General features: G+C 36.0%; 1 protein-coding gene across 2 annotated transcripts; it reads right to left on the reverse strand.

Annotated features, from left to right (window-relative positions):
* Positions 1-53: 53 nt before the first annotated feature.
* On the reverse strand, positions 54-23457 carry mamdc2a (MAM domain containing 2a). 2 transcript variants are annotated; one of them, XM_026212152.1, is made up of 14 exons: positions 23312-23457; positions 22985-23104; positions 15634-15884; positions 14949-15033; positions 13767-13904; positions 13315-13571; positions 11112-11205; positions 8053-8199; positions 6834-7099; positions 5651-5747; positions 2662-2817; positions 2315-2568; positions 2094-2178; positions 54-635 (listed from the first exon to the last, which is right to left on the reverse strand). In XM_026212152.1, the coding sequence occupies exons 1-14, from the start codon at positions 23415-23417 to the stop codon at positions 574-576; spliced, it is 2118 nt and encodes a 705-aa protein (XP_026067937.1). In that variant the 5' UTR covers positions 23418-23457; the 3' UTR covers positions 54-573. The 2 variants fall into 2 exon arrangements, with proteins under 2 accessions (XP_026067937.1, XP_026067938.1); XM_026212153.1 differs by lacking the exons at positions 54-635; positions 2094-2178 and having other exon boundaries at positions 2359-2568; positions 2666-2817.

Raw genomic sequence — 23457 nt, forward strand, 5'->3', positions numbered from 1 at the left:
TATGTTTATAGTACTGCGATTCTGATGAGAATCTACAAGAACTCACAAAGACATTTTTATTTTAAAATGTTTAATAAAATTTCATATTTGAAATGTTTAATAAATGAAGATGTGAGAGTGAGTGAGAATGTATACAACCATGACCTGAACTTTGTCCTTTGTCCAAACCTGTTTTCACCCTGGACACTGATCAGTGTAAAATCAAACAAGAAAACGTTCACCACAAATAGAAATCGTAAATATTTGCTACCTAGCAGTATGCTGCTAAGCAATGTCAACACATTACAAAAGTTAAAACTATTTTCTGATGTTTTCTAATAAACAAAAATAATAAGACAGTCCCCAAGCTGTCTCAATGATTCAAAAATAGCATACTATATCAAGAACTAGACACGTCATACCACCTATAAAAGAACAATAAAGCGTTGTGTCTTTCCATGTAGACATGCATGGGCAGACTCTGCAGAACACTGTTGAGTCTAGGTAACAAATGTTCTTTTCTCTCTCCCAGTCTCCCTGTCCCCAGTGAAACACAAATAAAAACAAACACATATCAGCATTCCTGGGCTTCGCTCAGTACTCAATTTCATTGAAATTTTCAGAAAATCCTGAGTATGAGATGCTGTCTCCAGGATCTAGAGAAAGAGAAGAAGAGACCATTATAAAAAGTATAAGCACATGTACAAATACATCCCCTGTGTATTACTGCTGCTTCAGTAAACACATTCAGATAACTTTAGTAACAGTATGTGATCCATCCAGAGACAAATCCCAGTGAGAACTGCAGTAAAGAAAGCACCTGCTGTTACTGCTCTGCAGTCACCTGACCTCACACAACCTACTGCAATACATCACATAAATGACTGAGGATGACGCATGGCACTTCCTGTTCAACCTTCAGGTTATGTGTTTGACTTCACATTATACAGCTCACAAGAACACATTTATGTCACCATTCATAATGATTGAAATTGTAAAGCATGACAATGATTTGACACATTTTTGCGCTATCTATTAATTTATCGAGAAATATAAACTGTTAAATAAAAAACTATAAATGTATCTATATATCTATCTATCTGTCTGTCTGTCTTTCTGTCTGTCTATCTATCTATATTGTACATTATATGTAGATAGATAGATAGTCAGATAGACAGACAGATAGACAGACAGACAGATATAGACAGACAGACAGACAGACAGACAGACAGATAGATAGATAGATAGATAGATAGATAGATAGATAGATAGATAGATAGATAGATAGATAGACAGACAGACAGACAGACAGACAGATAGACAGATAGATAGATAGATAGATAGATAGACAGACAGACAGACAGACAGACAGACAGATATATCGATAGATAGATAGATAGATAGTCAGATAGACAGACAGATAGACAGACAGACAGATATAGACAGACAGACAGACAGACAGATAGATAGATAGACAGACAGACAGACAGACAGACAGATATATCGATAGATAGATAGATAGATAGATAGATAGATAGATAGATAGATAGATAGATAGATAGATAGATAGATAGATAGATAGATAGATAGATAGATAGATAGATAGATAGATAGATAGATAGATAGATAGATCACGTGGCCCAACCAATTTGCAGAATCAGATGGTAAGAAATGGAAGGAGGATCCCTGCAGACTCTAATGACTATCGAGGTGAGTTTCTTAAAGGGGCAGTTCACCCAAAAATCTAAATTTTGCCATCATTTACTCACCCTCATGTCATTCAAAACCTGTATGAATTTCATTCTTATGTTAACATAAAAGAAGATATTTTGAAAAAATGCTGATAATCAACAGTTGATGCTCCCCATTTTCTTATTATGGAGGTAAATGCCAACTAACAACTTCATAATTCTTCGAAATATTTTCTTTTGTGCTCAACATAAGCAAGAAACCTATACCGGTTTGGAGTGGAAATGAGGGTGAGTAAATGATAACAAAATTGTCATTTTGGGTGAACTATCCCTTTAAAATATCAGATATTTTGAGATTTGTATGCCATTGCAGTCATTAAAATATATATATATATATTTAAAAAAATTTTACTGTTCACTCACCATTGCACGGCCCCTTTTTAAACACAATATCATCGATTGCAATGTCACTCCTTACTGAGTTTCCTCTGATAGCTTCAAATATAATCTGCAAACAATAAGGGAAACAATAAACCTTTAAAATTTTTACACACAAAAACGCAACATGGTAAAATTCAACATTATAAAAGATGTTTTTCAAAGGCATTTTTCAACAACAAAGGGAGTAAGAATGTGTCTCTAACCCAGTGCCTTGTGTAACACTCGTAATCCACCATGGCCTTCATCCAGGACACACTTTGTTCTCCTTGTCTTGTCCAAAGCAAGCTCTCCCTGTCCCCCTTATGCAGCAGGACATTCAGAGTTCCTGTGCCTGAGCCATACATGTGGTAGAAGAAGATCAGACACTGAGGTCCAGCTGAACCCCTCAGCTCGGTGGACATGAGCTGGGCTGACTGCTTGGGCAGCATGTGAGATGCCTCAATGTACATGTAGTAGCCTTGAAATCAGAGCAGGAAAGACTTACACTCACATCTCATTACATCAGCAATGTTAAAAAAGCATTTCATGCTGAAGCATAAATTTGACTCACCTACCCCTAAGGTGTGGTCCCCCTTGGGTCCTGTGTAAGACGTGGGTGTATGTCCCCTGATCCGTAACCAATGTCCTTTTTTAGCTTTCGTTTTCTGGGTATAGCCGCAGTCCCCAGTTTCGAAGTTACAATGTCCAGGAGGTGGATTCATGGGGCCTAAACAGAGCACAAAAAGTTCCACCATATGAGGCTTTGAAATGGTTAAAAGCTTGTCTATTTCTGTCCACCGCAGCCGGCACTGCCCATTTAATGTCACTGTTTGTTAGGGCAGATGTTCTTCATTGCCATGGAGTATATGTCTATAAAAAGAATTTTCAAGAACCTTAGACAAGGGCCTTGCCCATTTCCTAAACCACATTGTTTAAAACGGACAAGAAACCTCTGCCAAGCAACCTGTAAGTAATACGATTTACTCTTTATTAGAACAATCAACTGCTTAAATCTTTCACAAGTCATGGGTTTTACTCTCATAAAAGCAACAAAACTGGGTCAAACACTTTGTTATCATTTAGACAATTCTAAATATGGGGACAGTTTCAGAAACACACATGTAAGTCAGAGAAACAAATACCCATCCAAGCAAAACATTTCTTTCGTATTTGAATAGAAAAGCACACATAATATTTTAGTTGTTCTCAGGCCCCGACTGCCCATCGGTAACACTGGGAGAAAATTTCCAATCGATAATAAAGCGATAGGCCTAATAAATCATAAAACAAAAATGATGAGTTGTTTTAACCCAACTTTGTGTCAAAAATGTACTAACACAGCTGCTGGGTTAAAAATTTTTAAATTACATTTTTAACCCAAAAATTGGGTTAGGCCATATTTGACCCAAAGCTGGGTTGAAACAAAGCATTTTTTAGAGTGCAGCTTGAATGCTTGTGACATTTCTACTAAAAATCATAATTTAAATGTCCAGTATATAAAGTTACATGAATTTGAATTTAATTTAATTTTTAAATCCCTGAGTTTTTAGTTGAATGCTAACATCAGTGAAGGGCTATTTAAACTAAACTAAAGCAATAAAAAAAAAATGCTGGGTTAAATACAACCCAGCGTTAGGTAAGATATGGACAAACCCAGCGATAGGGTAATTTTGCGTTGCTGCCCAGAAGTTTGGGTAAAACATTTAACCCAACTGTTGGCTGAAAACAACCCAATCGCTGGGTTTGTCCATATTTTACCCAGCGCTGGGTTGTATTTAACCCAGCATTTTTTAAAGCGTACTCTTGACTGTCAGTGCTGCAATATACGAATCATCTCACGTCTGTTCTGTGCTTTCGTCAAATGGTTCCTAACAGATGCGCTCATAGAAAGACAGAAAGCGGCCAGAAGAAGCAGTGAAATGTAGCAGCATCACTGACCTGTTCAGGGCTTCAGCTAGGTCAGTTTCATCCGTAAATATGCTAAATAGTTTTGTCTTTATTAACCCAGTTGAGTATTACATAAAAAATTTAGCAGAAACAGATATTCATTTGGATTCATTGTACAGGGAGGGAGCTAGAGCAGACAGCAACACAAAAATAACGAGTACAGTCTCACAGCCTAAGTGTATTAGACTTTTTCAACAAATACAATTTTGACATTACGGCACTTTATATACGTTTTATACACTAATTGTCAAAAGGTTTTTGAATGTTTTTAAAGAAGTCTCTTCTGCTCACCAAGCCTTCATTTATTTGATACAAAATACAGCAAAAACAGTATTACTGTGAAATAAATGTACTATTTAAAATAACTGATTTCTATTTGAATATATTTTAAAATGTAATTTATTCTTGTGATTTCAAAGCTGAATTTCTGCATCATTACTCCAGTCTTCAGGTCACATGATCCTTCAGAAATCATTCTAATATTCTGAGTTGCAGCTCAAAAAACATTTATCATTATTATTATGTTGAAAACGGATTAGATTTTTTGTTTCTTTGATGAATAGAAAGTTCAGAAGAACAGAAATAAATCTTTTGTAATATTATAAAAGTATTTATCATCACTTTATTTTAATTTAAAGTGTCCTTGCTAAATAAAAGTAATAATTTCTATATACTTTTTGGGGTATGGAACAGGGCCCTTAAAAGGACATATTTGTTCCTTTTTTACCCCTAATAGGTAGGCCTACAAATTAGTACCTTAAGGGTATGAATTAGTACTCTACGGTACTAATATTTACCTAATAGGGATAAAAAAGGGTACAAATATGTCCTTTTAATGCAATGCTATGGTGTCAAGCTGTTGTACCCCAGAAGGTACCATTTTGAAATTCAGGTAAAACTGGTTTTATTTCATTTAGCTGCAAAGGCAAATATTTGAAATGTTAATATTTTAATAGTTATATTTCATTTTATTTAAGGTTTATATAAATTAAAGGGGGGAAGGTGTTATATATAATTTTAGTTAGATCATTTCATTTCATACATTCAGATAATAAAGTTTCGTCATCTTAAAAATTCATGAATTTGCTTCACTCAAAAAATAAATAAATAAATAAATATATATATATTTTTTAATAAAGTCAAAAATCACGTTCTTTATCAATATAATTTATATTTTACTTTCAGGACTATATCATCACTATACTCCCCAATATAGTCCTAAAAGTAAAATATAAACAAAAAATTTTTTATGTACTTACAAATAGATTTCAATAGTTTATGTATTTTGATTTTGATTAGGTTTTCTGTTATACAAGCCTCCATTGTACTAAAAATACACACAATACCACACAGTGTTTCCATATGTCACTTGGCAGTAGTCAAAAAGGATTTCCCAAATGCTTTTTGAAATAATTTCTACTTTTAAATTCAGAGATATGGATTTGGACAGTACCACATGATCCTGGTGTTTGTTAAAAACAGTAGGTGATTCAGCCAGGAATGGTGGGAGCAAAATGACAATAAAGCACCCTATAATAAACTTACATCACCATGTAACACAATTACCATCTGAATAAGGATTTTTTTTTTCATTGTCAAAAGGGCAGAAGTACCTGTAGCAACCCGACAGTCGCCAAGGGTCACTGAGATATCATCGAGAGACACAAGCCCACAGTCCCAGAAGTTTCTGCAGATGCTGACAAATGCTACCTTAAAAGGAAGTTAAGATAAAAAAAAGTCCATAATGACAAATAGTTAAAATAGGGAAGAACATGGTCTAGTATGTCATCATTTTATCCAAAAATAAAACAAAACATTAATTAAATATTATTTAAAAGAAAATACAAATAATGCATGTGATTTGTCCTCAACATTTACAGTACAGACCTTTTCTGTGGTTTTTCTCATAAACGTCTTTGACATTTTGAAGAGGCACACAATATTGACCAATGTAAATGCTGTTAATGGGGTTTTGCTGTGGACACTCCATTGAAAAGAGTCTTGAGCTTCACTTATTATCTCTGAGATTACACAAGGAATTCACACACGGGGTGACCCAAAGTTCAATAAAAGATTTATTACGGCTAACATTTGGAAATACTTTACCTAAAACAAAAAAAGGATTAAAACTGAATTTGAGCTTATTATTAAGGACAATGTCCTTCTTTACCAAGAATCTGAAGAACACTTAAACCTTTATATTGTAACTGTTTTCTATTTGAATATATTTAAAATATAAAGATATGTCTTTTATATTCAATATATTTAATATAAATATAAAAATCTAAACATATATTTAAATACTGTATTTAATATATTTTAAAATGTTTTCTTTTCCTGATATGGCAAAGATGAATTTTCTGCAACAATTCCTCCGGTCTTCAGTGTCACACGATCCTTCAGAAATCACTCTAATTTGATGATTTGATGATCAACAAACATTTATTATCAGTGTTAAAAAACAGTTCTGCTGATTAATATTTTTGTTGAAACCATGATTTATTTATTTTTCAAGATTCTTTGGTAAACAGAAAGTTCAAAAGAACAGCATGTATTTGTAAATATAAAAGTCTTTACTGACATGTTTGATTAATGTAATGCATCCTTGCTGAATAAAAGCACTATATTTATTTATTTATTTATTTAAAATCTTCCTGATCCCAAACTTTTAAAGGGTGGTGTACACAAAAAATTATAAAAAAACAATGTTATAAAATACATTTAGCCATCATCATGCACACAACCCAGTCTTGAAGAAACTTGTATTTAAGAACAATCCATTCATTTTACACTTACCTTAGTAGGCATGGGCTTCAGGTATGTGACTTCCACCTCTGTCCAAACATCTTTAGATCCCTCAGACACGGTCCAGATTTTCTCCTGAGCTATGTTGTTTTCATCATAGACATAGAGAGCCAGAGCATGATCTACTTTCATGAAGCCATGAAGGACATAGTAGAACCTGAGGCAGTATTTATGGTTCCCTGGTAGGGACGGTCCAAAAAGACGACCCACATACCCTGGACGAGAGGTATGACGAGTGTTGGCCAAGAGAAAAGACCCTGTGAATGTAATGGACATCAAAGATTTATGAAACATAAATAATCAGTGAAATAAATGATAATTTAATGAATGTTATCTTTTTTTGTTCCTTAAGTATTCATCTTTTATCATATTAAAGGAATAGTTAACCCAAAAATTAAGAGTGTAAATAAAAGTTTTGTCATCCTCATGACTATGAATTTTAACTAGTTTCTTCTTCAGAACAGATTTGGAGAAATTTAGCTTGCTCAGTAATGGATCCTCTGCAGTGTATGGGTGCCATCAGAAGAACAACCTAGACAGCTGATAAAAACATCACAATAATGCACAAGTAATTCACACGATTCCAGTCCATCGATTAATGTCTTGTGAAGTGAAAAACTGCATGTTTGTAATAAAGAGATCCATCATTCTGGAGTTTTAACTTTAACCGTCACTTCCTGTCAAAATCCAACCATTCATAATCCATAATAATGCTTTCTTAAGTGAAATTGTGGATTATTGTGATGCTTTATCAGCTGTTAAAACTGTGACGGCACCCATTTACAGCAGGGGATCCATTGGTGAGCATGTCTCCAAAGATTCTTCCGAATCTGTCCAGCAATTTTTTTTTTTTTTTAATTAATAAAATAAAATTAATACTCATCTAGATTTTTTTTTATCAAATTAGTACATCTTGGTTTTGGGGTAAACTATTAATTTAATAGTTATTCACTATGAATACTGATTTAATTAAAATTAAATATACATTAAGTAGGGAATTGTGGGAATATCACTGAATAAAACCATATTGTACTTTACTGAGTCAAATGCACATCAAAATATAATATATACAGTATGTGATGAAACTGTATGATATTTACATAAATTAGACTATTTCAAAAAAAAATTCTTCATCAAGCTTGTACACATTTTTTTAAGTCAGATTCTACCAATTCGGTGAGTTGATGAAAAGAACAGTCTCACTCCGCACCAGTGCCTGTGGTGTGATCCCCGATGCGGTAAACATTTGGTTTCACAGAGACCATGTTCCACACTGAACCTCCAGTCTGTTCCTGATAATACTGACACAGGCCCTCCTCAAAGTCACAGTTTGCCAGAGAGGGGTCAAACGCTGGCTCTGGAACATTGAAGTTAACTCACATCATGAACATCTCCCACATAGGCAGACTTTCTGTAAAATGTAACTGCTGACTAAACGGAATGTCAGTGTGGTTGCAACATAAAAGGAAAACAACAAGAAAATTCCCCTTTAAACAGCAATTTGGGACTTTTTTGGGGTTGTTAATTATAATGCAGAAGGCTCCTCTAAGAAAAATGACTTATTTTTGTCCCAAAGTATATTATGTTGGAAAAAAAATCATTTCTTATCAAATATTGGTGGAGCAAGATAATTTGATCACACGAAAATGTAACATCTTAGTTACATATGTTGACACTGACATTTGAGGTTTCCCCTGGTAGCCCCAGTCACATCTGAGTAGTAAAAACACAGGTCAATGAGACATGGCTATATATGGAGGTGGTGTGCATCCACTCATTCAGGTTTACATATGTTACTGAGATGTTCCCTGAGTCAGTTTCTTTCAACACTCTTAATGTCTGGGCTCCATATGGAAAGCGCCACAACCACTGAAATGTGTTATGAGATCTGGTGATGCAGATGTTGGCAGGCACAAGTTTACCAAGTAACAGAAGGCATTCCACATCATAACCGATGCCCTGTTGTGAGCAAGAGGAACATTAATTTGGTTGGGATCACAAAAAGCAGAACTCACAACAAGGAGGGCCACGCTGTTCCTTTTTCCAACAGGAAAGAGAAATTCCACTCCTTCACAAAAGTTGTGAAAGAGCTGTTGGTAAAAATACGGCCAGATGTATTACACTGGGGAATCATATCTAAGTCCAAGCTGCAAGGGACACTACAGAGGCCACATCCTGGGAGGTAGCATGTTGAAAGTACAAATATGACTGACTGACCGAGAGGGCAGGGATAGGCAACTCCGGTCCTGGAGGGCCACTGTCCTGCAGAGTTTAGCTTCAGGCCTCATAAAAACTCACCTGCCTCTATCTATCTAGCAATTCCGAAAACACTGCATGCCCTGTTCAGGTGTGTTTAATTAGGGTTGGAGCTAAACTATACAGGACAGTGGCCCTCCAGGATCGGAGTTGCCTATCCATGACATATGGAGTTTCTGCGGTAGACCTCAACTGGAGGGGGAAGAGTCAAATGCAAAAACTGGACAAAAGCCACTCTGTCAAGGGGAAGACACAGGTTTACCAAACCGTACTGTGGAAGGAACACACAAGGGATCACCCGAAGGGAATCACTACATGTGGGGCACTGAGCTCTGTACAGGGGCTGACCAATGGGAAGGCAACACAATTACTGAGCCTGGCCAGCAGCACTGCCAACAACTCGAGACAGTTGATGTGCGACTGGAGGGAAGCTCCTGTACAGGAGCCCAAGCCTGTATGCTCATCGCACACAGCACCCCAGTCTGTTCTGGAGGCATCTGTTATAACAACAACATGCCTGGACATTTGTTCTAAGGGCACTCCAGTGCGTAGAAAAGGAAGACCCGACCAATGGCTGAATGTCTGGCATCAATTCAGTGTGACATGAACATGGAGCATGCCACTGAGCCATGCCCATCTCATGAATCGGGTCATGTAGCCAGTGCTGAAGTGGTTTCACATGCATTAATCCAAGAAGCGCCACCGCGGCTGTGGATACCATATCCCCCAGGAGCCTCTGAAATTTTTCAGTGGAATCATTGTTTTCCCTTGAACGAGCTCAGGCAGTTCAGCACTGACTTGGTCGTGAGCTTAGCTGTCACAAGTCCAACAAGTAGAGCTTGTTGATCTGTTGATCTTGATCTGTAGCGCCAACTGGCTGAGGTACCGGAGCATCAGGTCACGCAATTCATGCAACAGATCTCAAGGGTGAGTCAGAGCCTCTTCTATGTCCGCTTGGAGGGCTTAGAGGCCACCTGGGGCACAGGCCTGTGGAAGCTTGGCATTACATGCTGAGGTGCAATAGCAGCCTGCAAATGAAATAGTCAGATCGACGCAAGATGGCCTGGCAATCTCCTTCGAGAGCACGATGGCAAGCATTGTCATGGAGGAATAGGAGGTCTGTCTGTGAGGACTGGCCTGGCAGAAGGGCTCCCACTATTCTCTCCCGAAGATGATTGGAGAAATCCAGAACCAGCAACCATTTGGAACCAAAGCAAAAATCTAGATTTTTTTCTAGATTCACGCCAATTCCTTATATGCCCATGTGCAGGAGGAGTGGTTGGGCATGCACATTCCACTCGCCAATGTCTCATTGGTCTGTTCTTTACTACTCAAGGAACTGGGGCTCCCAAGTGAAACACCAAACATCAGTGTCAACGTAACATCACTGTGACTGACTGGAAGGGAACTATTTTATGAGATGACTGTTTCAAATGAATTTGTACAATGTGAATTATATGAAAAGTATGCTTTTTAGAAAAGAAAATTAACAATGAATGTCCAACCCAAACCCCCACACCTTAATAATTAGCATCAGAGGATTGTAAGCATGCTGCACAAAAACATAGAAATGAGACACACATTCATTCGAATTAGCCACAAATTGGCCAAAGCATAAAACATATATGAATTGTCATTGTGTTGCAAATTACCTCAAAATCAATCTAAAAATGTAATGTACATTATTAACTTTACAAATCAGGAAATTGCAGTTTATATCGATAAACACGTTTAACAGCACAGACATTTTGATTCTTCACAGCCTGATAAGCATGGTAGAGAATTACTTAAACAAGAGAAACAGATTACAGTGTGTTTCCAGAGTCCAGATTAAAAAGACATGTCTACAAAAGAGTTAACATATGTTCACAAAGTTACAGTGCATGTTTGAAAGAAACCATAAAACTTGCTTGTGGTTTTCAAGCTCTGTAAACAGTTGTATTGTGTTTTTTGGGATTATGCACAGTTGCATAAAGCATCTAAGTGCTTATTATGTAACAGAACCACACTGACCTGTTTCTGTGTGGCAAAACTCCGGGGAGAAAGAAATGTCATCCAAAGCAACAAAGCCTCCACGAGGACTGTTGAACGCCACCTCAAACACCATCTAGCAAACCAAACACACCAATCAATCTAAATTAGATATATGAAGTGCCCAAAATGAAGGAAACAGTACTGCACAAATTAACTGATTCATTTTGAAAACCAAAAAGTTTCAAATGGATTTAGTTTGTAAGCGTAAAAGTAATACAAAAACATTATAAGGTTCAAAGGCATTAGTAACAGAACTCGTCTGCTGGAGAGAAACTCCAGACTCCACACACACTCCTTCTCTCATTATTCACATTGTCTCCCAGACAAACACTGCTCACACTCAAACATGGCAGCCACAGTGCTAGCTCTTCATTTTATGTTTATACTATGATGCAAATTGCAAAATAAACACTCTTTTCTCTGCAGAACAGAGACTATGAATGATATAAATATATCACTCTTTGAACTACATTTGAAAATTGCTAAAGATATATCTTACCATTGTTAGTTATTAATCAAAGCAGTTTAGATCAAATTGGTAAGGTCAGATTTATATATATGAAAATCATTTAAAACATATAAACATTTTTATTTAATGAGCATTTATTAAATTGATCAAAGATTACATAAAGACTTCATTAGAAAATACACTAAAATGGAAAAGTTATTTCAAAATTACTTTATTTTATATTTCAAGTTGTAATAAAATTTCCCAATATTAATGTTTTATTGAATTTTTGATTAAATAAAAGCAGCCGTGGTGAGCATAAGAGACAAAAAAAAAATCGTACCAACCCCAAACTTTTGAACGTTGTTGTGTATTCAAATTAGTTACGAATGTCATAATATGAATATTAGTCTAAGGCAGTGACATTAATAACTAACTGAATGTACACGAAATAATGTTATAGCTACAGCGATTATTGAAAATAATTGCAAAATTCATCGACATTCATCTACTGGAGTTACAAATACATATAGAGAGAGGGTGTAAAGAACCCTTTATAGAACATTATTTCATATTTGTTTGACTAAAACTTGCCATCTATGATATGACATAACTCTGCACAGTGTTTTCTATATGTTAACCATGGAATAAAAGAAGGCCCCTTTGATAAATAGGTGCTAGTCTTGTTAGGACAGCTCTTAAGCCAGGAAGTGTATTTGAAAATAACTTTAGTATATTGTGGGTAGTTCAAATGTGTAAGATATATTAAATAGACAACAAAAGCTTACATATGGATAGTGTAAACATGCACAGCATACATACACATGCTATGACCTGTAGCCCAGTTATGGTATGCATTTTCTCTATTATAGATCAGTGTCAAAAAGATGTAAAGAAAAGGTATTCTGTGCATGTACTGTCTGAAAGTAAAATACTAGTATTTGATTTTACTTATAAGAGATTTGTGTGATTTATATATGTGATTATTTAATGTGATACCCAACTTTATGACAACAAGTTGGGTATCATATTTGTTTAAATCAGATTCTTCTTTTCTTTCTTTTTTTTTTTTGGCATTTTGACCATTATTTAGATAGTACAGTGTAACAACAGGAAGTGAAGTGGGAGAGAGAAAGGGGCAGGATTGGGAAAGGTCCACGAGCCGGGATTCAGTCTCGGGACACCAGCAGTCCAATGGCGGTTGCACATCTGATTCACAGATTACTGTTCTCTAATGGAAACAAAATGCATTTTTTTTTTTTTACTTAATATGTATACTATTGTCTTAACATCCAATGACCATTTTAGGATTTTTATTGGCTTTTTTCAATTTGTTCCATGTTAATGTTAAACATTATATAAGAAACATGAATATTAGCCTAGGAAACAATATAAGTTGGATATGCCATAATTTGTAATTTAATATGTACTTATAAATAGATTTTTATGTATGCTAAGTATGGCTTGTACCATAAGTATTGTTAGATCTGGAGGATTAAGGATTCATTTCTAACATGTAATATTAGTACATAGTGTCTATATTGTTATCAATGGTTCCCTGTCATGAAAAGCTAACTAAAGATTACTTTTTTATTATTAGAAGTGAAGGCATGTTTGAAGTAGAGATTTTGTTAGTTTCACTAATTTCACTGTGTTGTGGCCCCAAGCACCACCAACTCTCTCTTGAAACTCCACAATACAGTGACACAAAGTTTGTAGAAGAACTTCACTGACCTCTAATGGATGTGGTGCCTTAATATCCACTTGCACTAACTTCCAATCTGTTGTCGCATACACATCAGGCCTCCATATCTCATCATAGTGGCCCAGCTGGTCCTTAGTGAAGACTGAGAAGAAATTCCCAATGGCTTGGTCCCTTTGATAGTAAAAGGACAAGCACCCTGCCATTGAAGTGGTAGTCATTGGCGACACTAACTTGGCCACCTCCTGGAACCTTTTAGCATAAACTGAGTCCACATACATGTAGTGACCTAGTTCAGAGTGGAAAAATAAAACAAAGGATGGGTTCACATAGCACATTCCTGAGGGTGAGAGAGTAAGCAAGTTCCAAACCAAGAGAACAGTGGGTTGCAAAAAGCTATGGATCTCGCTGTAGAGCCTTGTATGATTTATTCCAGTACTTGACCTATTGTGCAGAATGAAGCTATCCTGTCAGTCTGTGTTACCTCTCTCATTGTTCATGGTGTGGTCATCTGGAAGGTTTGACTTAGGGTCCCGGGCCAAACTCCCACCCACATACCAGTTCACATTGGGATTCCACTGATTACTGTAGCCACACAAGTGGTGCTCCTCAAAGTTGCACTCTAAAACAGACATTAAACATTATTATTATTTAAGACTTTTCATTGTTTTGTTTTTTTGGAGAGGAAAGTATAATTGCATTAGCAGAGTGGTTCTCAATGAGTTAAAAACAGAGGTATTGCAAGGTACATCTATTTTTGACCACAGACATGTGTAGCGTATCAGACCCAAACCAGACAAATTAAAGAGTCGAACAGGACTGTGGTTGAAACACGAGCTGAATTCCTCAGAAAGGCAACTGGAGGTTGTAAATCATTCAACCAAGATAATCAACTCTTTCACAGAACAGCTTTCAACATTAACACCACTAGAACAATTATTGACAATTTCAATTCGGAGAAGAGATTGTCAAAATTGTGGCAAGTAATCAAGATGCAACGCCAGCCAGCACATGTAAACCCATGAGAGTAATAAACAAGATCCTTGGATTGACTTCCCTAAGGGAACCTGAAATTCCTAAGGGGACCTTTTAACCTCTGGTCCCTACAGAACATCTTTTGTCAGAGAATGGCACAAGAACTGTTTTTTAATGAACTCGAAAAGACTTATAAATGCATATCGGTCCTTTGCTTAGCTCCATATTCATTTATATGTAACCCACACCTTTGACTATCATGTTTATAATCACTTATTGTGGATGTCTTTTTAATAACTATTGGATAGCTTAAGGATACATATTCATGTTTAGTATGTATGTGTTTGATTCTGCATTTACCACCAACTTGATACATTTCATTAAGTTTTACTGTTTCTTTCATCAAACCCTCTGATGTTCATTCATGTTTCTTTTGTGCTGTAACTGGTAGCGAATGAAGAAATGTTAAAGTGATCATTGCCACATTAAGGAGTGTAAAAACAACATTTATCATTTTAATTTAGTGAAAGCTGAGACTTTGTTTCCTATCAGAAGACAAAAAAAACACAAAAAACAAACCTTATTGCAATTATTGGATGGGAGGCACACAACAAATATTTTTTTTTCCTTATTAAAGCATCAAGGATGCTGTCAACAATATGTGTACCCCACGTATAAAAAGAGGACTTACCTATACAGTATCCAGGGATGATGTGTATTTCAAAAAGAGCAACACTATTTCCCATTCCTCTTCTGGGTTTAGCATCAAATAATAGCTGAAAGTCAAGAGGAGATAAACAAAGAGAAGTGAAACTATTTGTTACATGCACCATTTGCCAAAAACACCTATTATCTAAAGCCTAGAAAACTTCGAACTCATCTTCACTCTGTTTCAGTAACTCATTAAATCAAACACAGTTTTAGTTTTAAACAGTCTAATTTTAGAGTAAATATAATATCAGAAAGTTTACATCATACACCTCAAGTCAATTCTAGTGTAATGGATTTACTTTTTTCCGATCATAATTCATATAGTAAACTGTTATAAAACAAAATCCGTCTCTATTCCTTTGTTTACAAAGACCAAGTATTACTCTCAGTCTCTTTCCAAATGTAAATCCCAGAAACTCATTACATTACGCACCACGACTAGCAGAGTAAAACAGCACAAGTGCTTGTCTGATCAAGAGTGAGACATATCCACTGTAGTATTATTAACAAAGGGCTCTTTTCTTCACTCAGCTCCACTCAAACCCTCTCTTAAGCAAACAGTATACTATGAAGAATCTTGAATACATTATATCACATACACAACCCCCTTGTTTCCCCACTTTTCATGTAAACACAGGAGTAACTGTGCCATGTCAGGCAGATACCTGGTAAGCCCCAGACATATTACGGATGTCCACACTGGCAATGAGCCAACTGTCTGAGGGTTTGTCCGCCGTCCATAACGTGTAGTCAAAGTTCTCGCCCTCGGGTCGTAAGTGCAGTTGAACTGAGCCTGAGCCTGAGATCTGGTAGACCAACCGCACACAGCTCCAGTCTCTGAGCTCCAGCTCTGGGCTGACCAAGACATACTTCTCATTCTCACCGAAAGATGAGGACTCTGCTGTGATGAAGCGGCCTGAGAGAATCATAATGGTAACAACATTTGTGCATACCGTAAAAATGATTTCTGTGACATTTACAATAAAATAATGGCAGCTGTGGTTGCCAGAACTTCACCGTAAAAAATATGGTACCAACATTTTAGGTTTTGCAGACTTAACTTAAATTCACAATAAAGAATAAAAAAACGTATTTCATTAACTGAAGTAATGTTAATAAACCTGCATATTGAAGTACTAATACAGTATCCGTTTTGAACCATTGAAATACTAATAACCACCAAAAACAGGTGGTGATGAGAAGTCACAAGATGAATCAAAGCTCATCACAAACAGCTCTTCCACAAGCTCAGAAGGGATATATAAATATATATGTATAGGAGTAAAGTGTCATTCACACAAACACTAAACACCATCATGGTAGCACACATCAAACTGAAATAATGCAATAAATATTAATTTAATGACATTAGATGTCACATAAAACCCTAATGTACACAACTCATAAGAAAAAAATAAGAAGAAACATTTATTTAAAAAAAATATAAAGTGTCATGAAGGGAATTCTGGGAATGTCAATTAATGGTTTTTCACTGTAAATTACACAATGACTTTTTCTTTTTCACTTCTAAAAACTCTAACAGTATTTTAACAGTATTTCACTGTACAACTACATTAAATGTAGTCACAGTTATTCACCGTATATATTATGGAAACTTACTGATAACCAGTTAACAGGTTTTTACTGTAGCTTTTTTACAGTCTTGCAGTGCAGTAACACAAGTGCATTACATCAGAAGTCTAAGATAACAAAAGGACTCCAAAAATGTAAAGGAAGCTTATTATTACGGATTGTTTATACATTCAGTTTTGTCATTTTTATTGGAGGCTATGGCAATGCATCTGGAATTCCCGAAGCCAAACCTGTCACGTGATAAAGGGTCGCACACGGTCATCAGTAATGATAGAAACTTAAAAAACAAAGTAAACGAAATAAATGGTTGACTGTTTCACCTTTTTAAAATGTGTGCCTAAAATCAGGTGTGATCTGTATCAGGTTCTCCAAAATAGAGTGCAAGCAATTACAGCAAACAAAGACTCAAGGGAGACTCAAGTATTAATTTAACAGTCCATTTAATCTTCTGACTTTAACAGGCCAACTGTTTAGAGCACAGAAATAGGTTGCATTCCCATTTAAACAGTTGATTAAAGAAGAAATATCAGCTGTCAGATGTAAAGTAATCATATATGTTGTGAATGTATCCAGTTTCCTCCTGTTTAATATGCATCAAACCTTGACATGATGTGATAGTGTGTTTGCTGCCGTTAGCCTCAGTGATCTCTGATTGCTCCAGATGTTCTCATGATGATTCAATCCAGGTGCCAGATGAAAAAAAAAAGCCATTTCTTTCTTTTTTCTTTATTGACCTCTATCAAAAACAAACTTATTTTCTGAACTTGGTTTGCCTCTCTTTTGAGATTTCATATATTTAGTCCATAAGTGAAAACCAATCATTAATATCCCACTTCTCCTTTTGAGGTAGGTGAAGTTATGTCTTTGGTAAGGTCCATTGAACCCATTCTGTGAAATGATTCACAATAAACCACAAAGCAGAGTGTTAACAACTCACAGTCATTGTATTAGCATAGTCACTAACATAGGGCAACACTTCACAAACACAATATAGAACTAATGGGACGAAGAGCTGACCTCAATTATCTACATGGCTTATTATAACACACTGTAAAAAGGTTCCAGGAAATGTTTCTGTAACTAGTTGCAGAGACTTTTAAAGTTAAATCACTAACATTATGGTCTCAACTGTGCAAAACTTAGTTTCCAGGAAAACACTAACAGATGCTTATTTGCTTCCTGACATTTAGTATTTATGGACACAAACACCACACAACAATATGTCTTCTCTGATGACGTGTGTACCATCGTGAGGGCAGAATAAAAATCTCTACTCTTCAGAAACCTGTCACCCACATGACAAGCAATCAAGAAACTGTAAATAAACAGCCTTGCTATCCAACTGACCAACTAAAATGTAATGCACATTTATGAGCTGAGTGTACAGAGTATGAGCAGTCATTAAATTCTGGATGTACATCTACATACAGTATAAAATATTATTTTCAAAAGTTGAAAATAAATATTGGAAACAAAGATTATTAGAGTATGTTTTAGAAGAACACACTTTTTCAGTCTTTCTCCTTCAAAATTGCATGTTTTATGTGCTTATATTTTAAGTTTTATCTTTGTAGACTGTAATTGTGAAATTAACTGGTAATTAAAAAGAAATTCATTTCTGAGTGAAAATAGATTCTACCAGTCTGTGCTGGTGCATTTTATGTCACACATTTATGTATGCTCTCGCGTATGTGTAATAAATGAAAAACGCTTTGGAATTAGCCAAGCATTCCCAGAAAAACCAAAGTTTGGTCACATTATATATATATATATATATATATATATATATATATATATATATATATATATATATATATATATATATATATATATATATATATATATATATACAAATATTACAGCTCTGTAACAAGTCATACAGCAATAGCATTTTTAGTGTCAATAATAAGCAGAGGCGTAATTTAGCACAGAAATATGTCAAGGATAAAGTGCAGTTCTTGCTACACGCTCACATTTACATCTGAGGCTTGAAGGGTTAAATGTGGAGGTGAACACTGTGAATGTCTGCTGTACATCTCCAAAGGCCTAAAATGATTTCTACAGCTGTCTGAAAATGGCTGGGGAAAACAAGGTCACCAGCTCTCCTTTCTTTCTCATCATTTCCATCTCTTTATCTTAACTCCTTCTGGAAATGTTTTCTTACAGAATTTTTGGCTGCATGTATATGTAATAAATAAATACAGTGAATACTCTAAATGGTTTTCTAAATTATCTTCAGTGCAGCAGAGAGTGGGCATTTGATAAACAGTATCATACATTTCTGGAAAATGTCTGAATCCATTCATTAAACATTTAGCAACTTGCTTCCATTTTCCTAAAACTAAGAAGTCTGTCTCTGCTGTGTTTCCCGTACAAAGTCTGTGTTGTCCAGGAAACCAAACAGAGACACAATTGTGTTGCCAAGTCTTGTTTTATTAACCTGTGGGGGAAAAAACTCACTTCACAGGCAAAAGGATGAGACAGTTGTCAACCAGACAACTGCCCGACAAATGTTCAATGGATTATACTTCCTTCACCATACATTTGGTTAACAAGTCATTCAGAAGCACTTACTCTATTTTCCTCAGAACATCTGAACCCATCCAGTTATTCCCTAACAAACAAGACAAACTAACTTCTGTTAATATATAAGTAAGAAAATACCAGCATGACAGCTGTCAAAAGTTATAGAGAGCATTATCTGTGAAAAATCTCTGTCTAAAGTGCATCCTATAGGTCAATTAATAATCTACTGTATGACAACCCTTGTGTCTTGTCTGAATAAGACTAACAGAGATCGGATCGGAAGTCCTGTTATGTAGAGCAAACTTCCTCAAGTGCAAGTGCAGATGTGCAACCATTAAAGGGGTCATATGATGCAATTTAAATTTTTACAAAGCTATTGGTTCATGAAGAAGATCTGTAAAGTTGCAAAGACTAAAGTCTCAAATCCAAAGAGATATTCTTTATAAAAGTTACGAGTCAACCACGCCCTCCTAAAATGCCTCATTTAAACACGCCCCCACATGTCTATGTCACTGTGTGGGAAGATTTGCATAACACTGCCCAAATGTTTACACAAATAAAGAAGGTGTAACTTTGATTCTTGCTGTAGTATTGTTGCTGCCGCCACCATATCGTGGAGTCACCGTGTGCTTCGTTGTGAAAGCGAAGCTACTTTGTTTGGCTTTCCAAAAGAGGACACAACTAGAAAATAGTGTTTAGTTGAATTAACTGCACTGTTTCAGAACAGTTCAACCCAAATATTCAGATGTGTGCTGTGCATTTTATGGACACTTTCCTGAACCAGAAGCCTATAATGTATCTGTGGCACAAAGGTTGTTTCTATAAAGTGAGGCATTTCCAACTTTGCAAGGACGGTCTGGCGCTTCTGACTCACAGCCTGTATACTTTTTATATTTTTTTAATAATTTGCCACTGATGATTCAAATGCGAGTTTTGAGCAGAGTAGAGTAGGCTTCTTGTTTCTCCGATCACAAATGCAGACATGGTTTTATGCTTACGGGGTGCAATGCGCAATGCAACCCGACGTGTAAAAAGACAGTATAAGTAATTATAATCAGTAATTATGTCCCCACTGGATGCAAAAAATGCCTCATTAGTAATGGGTTTTATTGGTTTAGTCCGGATCACGAATGAACTGTTTTATTTAACCGGATCTTCTTAGTGAACCAGTCAAATCAGTTCACCAAATCGAACCAGTTCATCGAAATCGAACCATTACTTAATTTATTTGGTTTATAAACTTACATGACACTCCCTCTGATCAAAATAAATCATTATAAAAATATAGCTGGACTGAGTCTCATCCTGCTTGGAGACGGCGTCACAGTGGCTGCATCCGAAAACTCTAAAATGCTGTCTTGGGAGGCACCAAGGCACATTCGAATGCATATTCTGCTCTACTTCCTGTCTCCAGAGGTAACTTCTTCTGATCGAATTTTGAAGGCAGCATAGATGTCTCCTTCCCTGCCTTTGATATCCCACAATCCTGTGCGTTCCATTCCGTGACGGTTGAGCTAAAAAAAAAGTTTGTATCTGAAATTTTGGTGGTCAGTTTGTGTGTCAATGTATATTTCTGACTTACTTTTTTGCACTTTTAATGTTAGTTCTTGTAATTTAATATTCGTTTAGTTAACACAAAAAACTGTTCTATTATTTTGTAGATCATTAAACCATTACGCTGCCTCAGAAGTCTGTCCGAAATCAGTTTAATAAGGTGCCTTTATGCAAAAATGCAGCCAGTATGTTATTAGACATGTGCCGGTATTTGGATGCCGGTAATGAATATGCATGATATTGTTGTCGTGGGCACTTCTAAATACCGTGAATAATTATATATTACCAAATTATTCAGATATTATCCCATCAACTGTTAAAAATGCACAGCACCACTGTATGCTGCCTGCAAGATGCGTGTGTGCTCTGATTTAAACAAGCACGCATGAGAAGCACATGGGGACCCAATAAGCACATTCACTCTCAGACAGCAGATGGTGCTAAACTGCAGAAAATGCAGCCGTTACCCTGGAAACCCAATAAATAAAGCAGCTACTCTACTTTCTAAAATGTATTTAAATAGTCATTAAGATTTGTGGATTTGCTATGTTGTTCATCAAAGCACCAAATACTGAAATATTTAGATTAAATAGGCAATTTATTTTCAAACTTAGTTTTTTACATTTTAATCTGCACTACAACATACCCTAGATATTGTTTGAAAGTGTTTTGATTCTTTATTGTTCATTCACTCTATACATTAGGATTAACATTAGTTAATTCATTAGTTAACAAACTGCCAATGAAAAATTCTTCTGAACATTCATTCAAGTATTCCAATATTTAATAACACGTTGTTAAAATCAAAAGTTTTATGTATTTTAAGTTTTAGTATTATGACCATTATTGTTTTAATTAAATTTCAATATTGTGCTAATACTGTACAGTATACTGCAATTAAAGCATTAAAACATTAAAACATTAACATTTTATACCGGCATATCCCTATATGGGGTGTTACATTTCCGTCACAAAATTGAGGCATTCGGCCAATCACAAGGCACTGGGTAGCTGGCCAGTCAGAGCACACCTCGCTTTTTTAGAACGATGAACTTTGTAAAAATAGACGTGTTTCAGAAAGGCATTGCATAGATGAGAAACAATAATGTACATCATATGGAAAATAACATGTTGGGTTTTTTTTTTTTTTTACCTTAAACCACATAAACTGCAAATACACCAAAACACAAAATAATGTTGTGCAACATCACATGACCCCTTTAAAACACTGAAGAAAGTAGGGCATTAATTTGAATATGTCCTTTATATACAATTATGCATTTCAATACATTTATATTGCCTTATAGCAAACCTGCTCAATATCAAAGTTGTGTGCCATTCAGAACTGAATTGGGAATGTCTTAAATGTCTTTAAAGATGGTAAGATTTATAAATGTTGGGTGCAGGTGCAATCAGCAAGTATTTGCATACATTTTGATGATATTTATTTGTCACAAGTGTCACTGTTATTTTGTTAATCAAACCAACCATCGATAAGGAGTTAGAAAAAAATTGGGGTTTTATGAAATTTCAAAATAGGAAAATCAGATGGACTCTTATATGACTCAAAAGGAAAGTAGCCTACACAAAAATGTTAAATCTGTCATCATTTATTCACCCTCTTGTTGATGTTGTTCCAGACCCACATGACTTTGGTTAGTATTCAAAACAAAAATTAAGTTCTTTTTAATGAGACCTGAGAGGTTTCTGCTCCTCTAATGAAATTCTGCGATTCCTTTTATGAAACCTTTATGACCTATATGTATATTCTACATTTAGGTTACCAGAACTTTTAGACAAAGTGCGACAGAAACAGGTTTCTTGGATTTCTTTAAAATATCTTACTTTATTGTGTATTTAAGATAAACCAGAGCCTTATGTGCTTGGAACGGAACGAGGGTGAGTAAATGATGACAGAACTAAGAGTAAACATCCCCTTAAGGATTCAAAGGAGTTTTTTTTTTCTTTTTTTTTTTTTTGACTTAAGCCATTATGGTTCGTTAATTATGAGACCATGCTAAAGCGCAACCTAGTGTTGTGTATTGGGGTGCAAGTGTGCGCGCGCTGTGTGTGTGTGTGTGTGTGTGTGTGTGTGTGTTTGTGTTGGGGGGGGGGGGTTCTACTGATGGTCTCATAGCGCAACCTAGTGTCCTATGCTTGTGTATTGGAGTGCAAGTGTGAACGCGCGCGCGCTGTGTGTGTGTGTGTGTGTGTGTGTGTTGAGGGGGGGTCTACTGATGGACTCTGACAACCAAACACTTGAAAGGTAGAAAAAGAATAACCTGCAAAACAGTATGCTACTTCAAATAAATGTGCTTGAGCCAGAGAATCTGAAAGTCATACCTTCCTCGTTGATGGTCCAAGCAGCATAAGCGGGATCAGACGTGTAGCCGCAGCTGTCCGATTCAAAACTGCAGGAGCCCCGCAAAAGCTGCGTCTGAGCCCGCACTAGAAGAGCAACCGCTGAGGATAAAACAACATGATATAAACACTAAACTATAACGCCACAGCAGGACTTAAAGACGTTAGACACAAATATGCAAAAAGTCCATCCAGCAACGAAGTCTACACTGATGGAATTGGATGCAATAAATTAAATCTGCACAAATGCACAGTAGCATGCAAACGAATTTAAACCAAATGACTCATTAGGAAAAAGTGATGACCTACCCAGCAGGGTTAAGAAGTGAAGCAAACTCATGGCTGAAGTGGCAGGGATGCTGGAGTGGACGTGTGAAGGCAGATTGTGTACGGCAGCTCTGCGATCACTCTCCATGCTTTGACTGGCAGAGCTGAACAGAACACACAGACAGTGG

The sequence above is a fragment of the Carassius auratus genome, chromosome 30 (genome assembly GCF_003368295.1).
Source record: "Carassius auratus strain Wakin chromosome 30, ASM336829v1, whole genome shotgun sequence".
In the NCBI taxonomy this organism is placed as follows: Eukaryota; Metazoa; Chordata; class Actinopteri; order Cypriniformes; family Cyprinidae; genus Carassius; species Carassius auratus.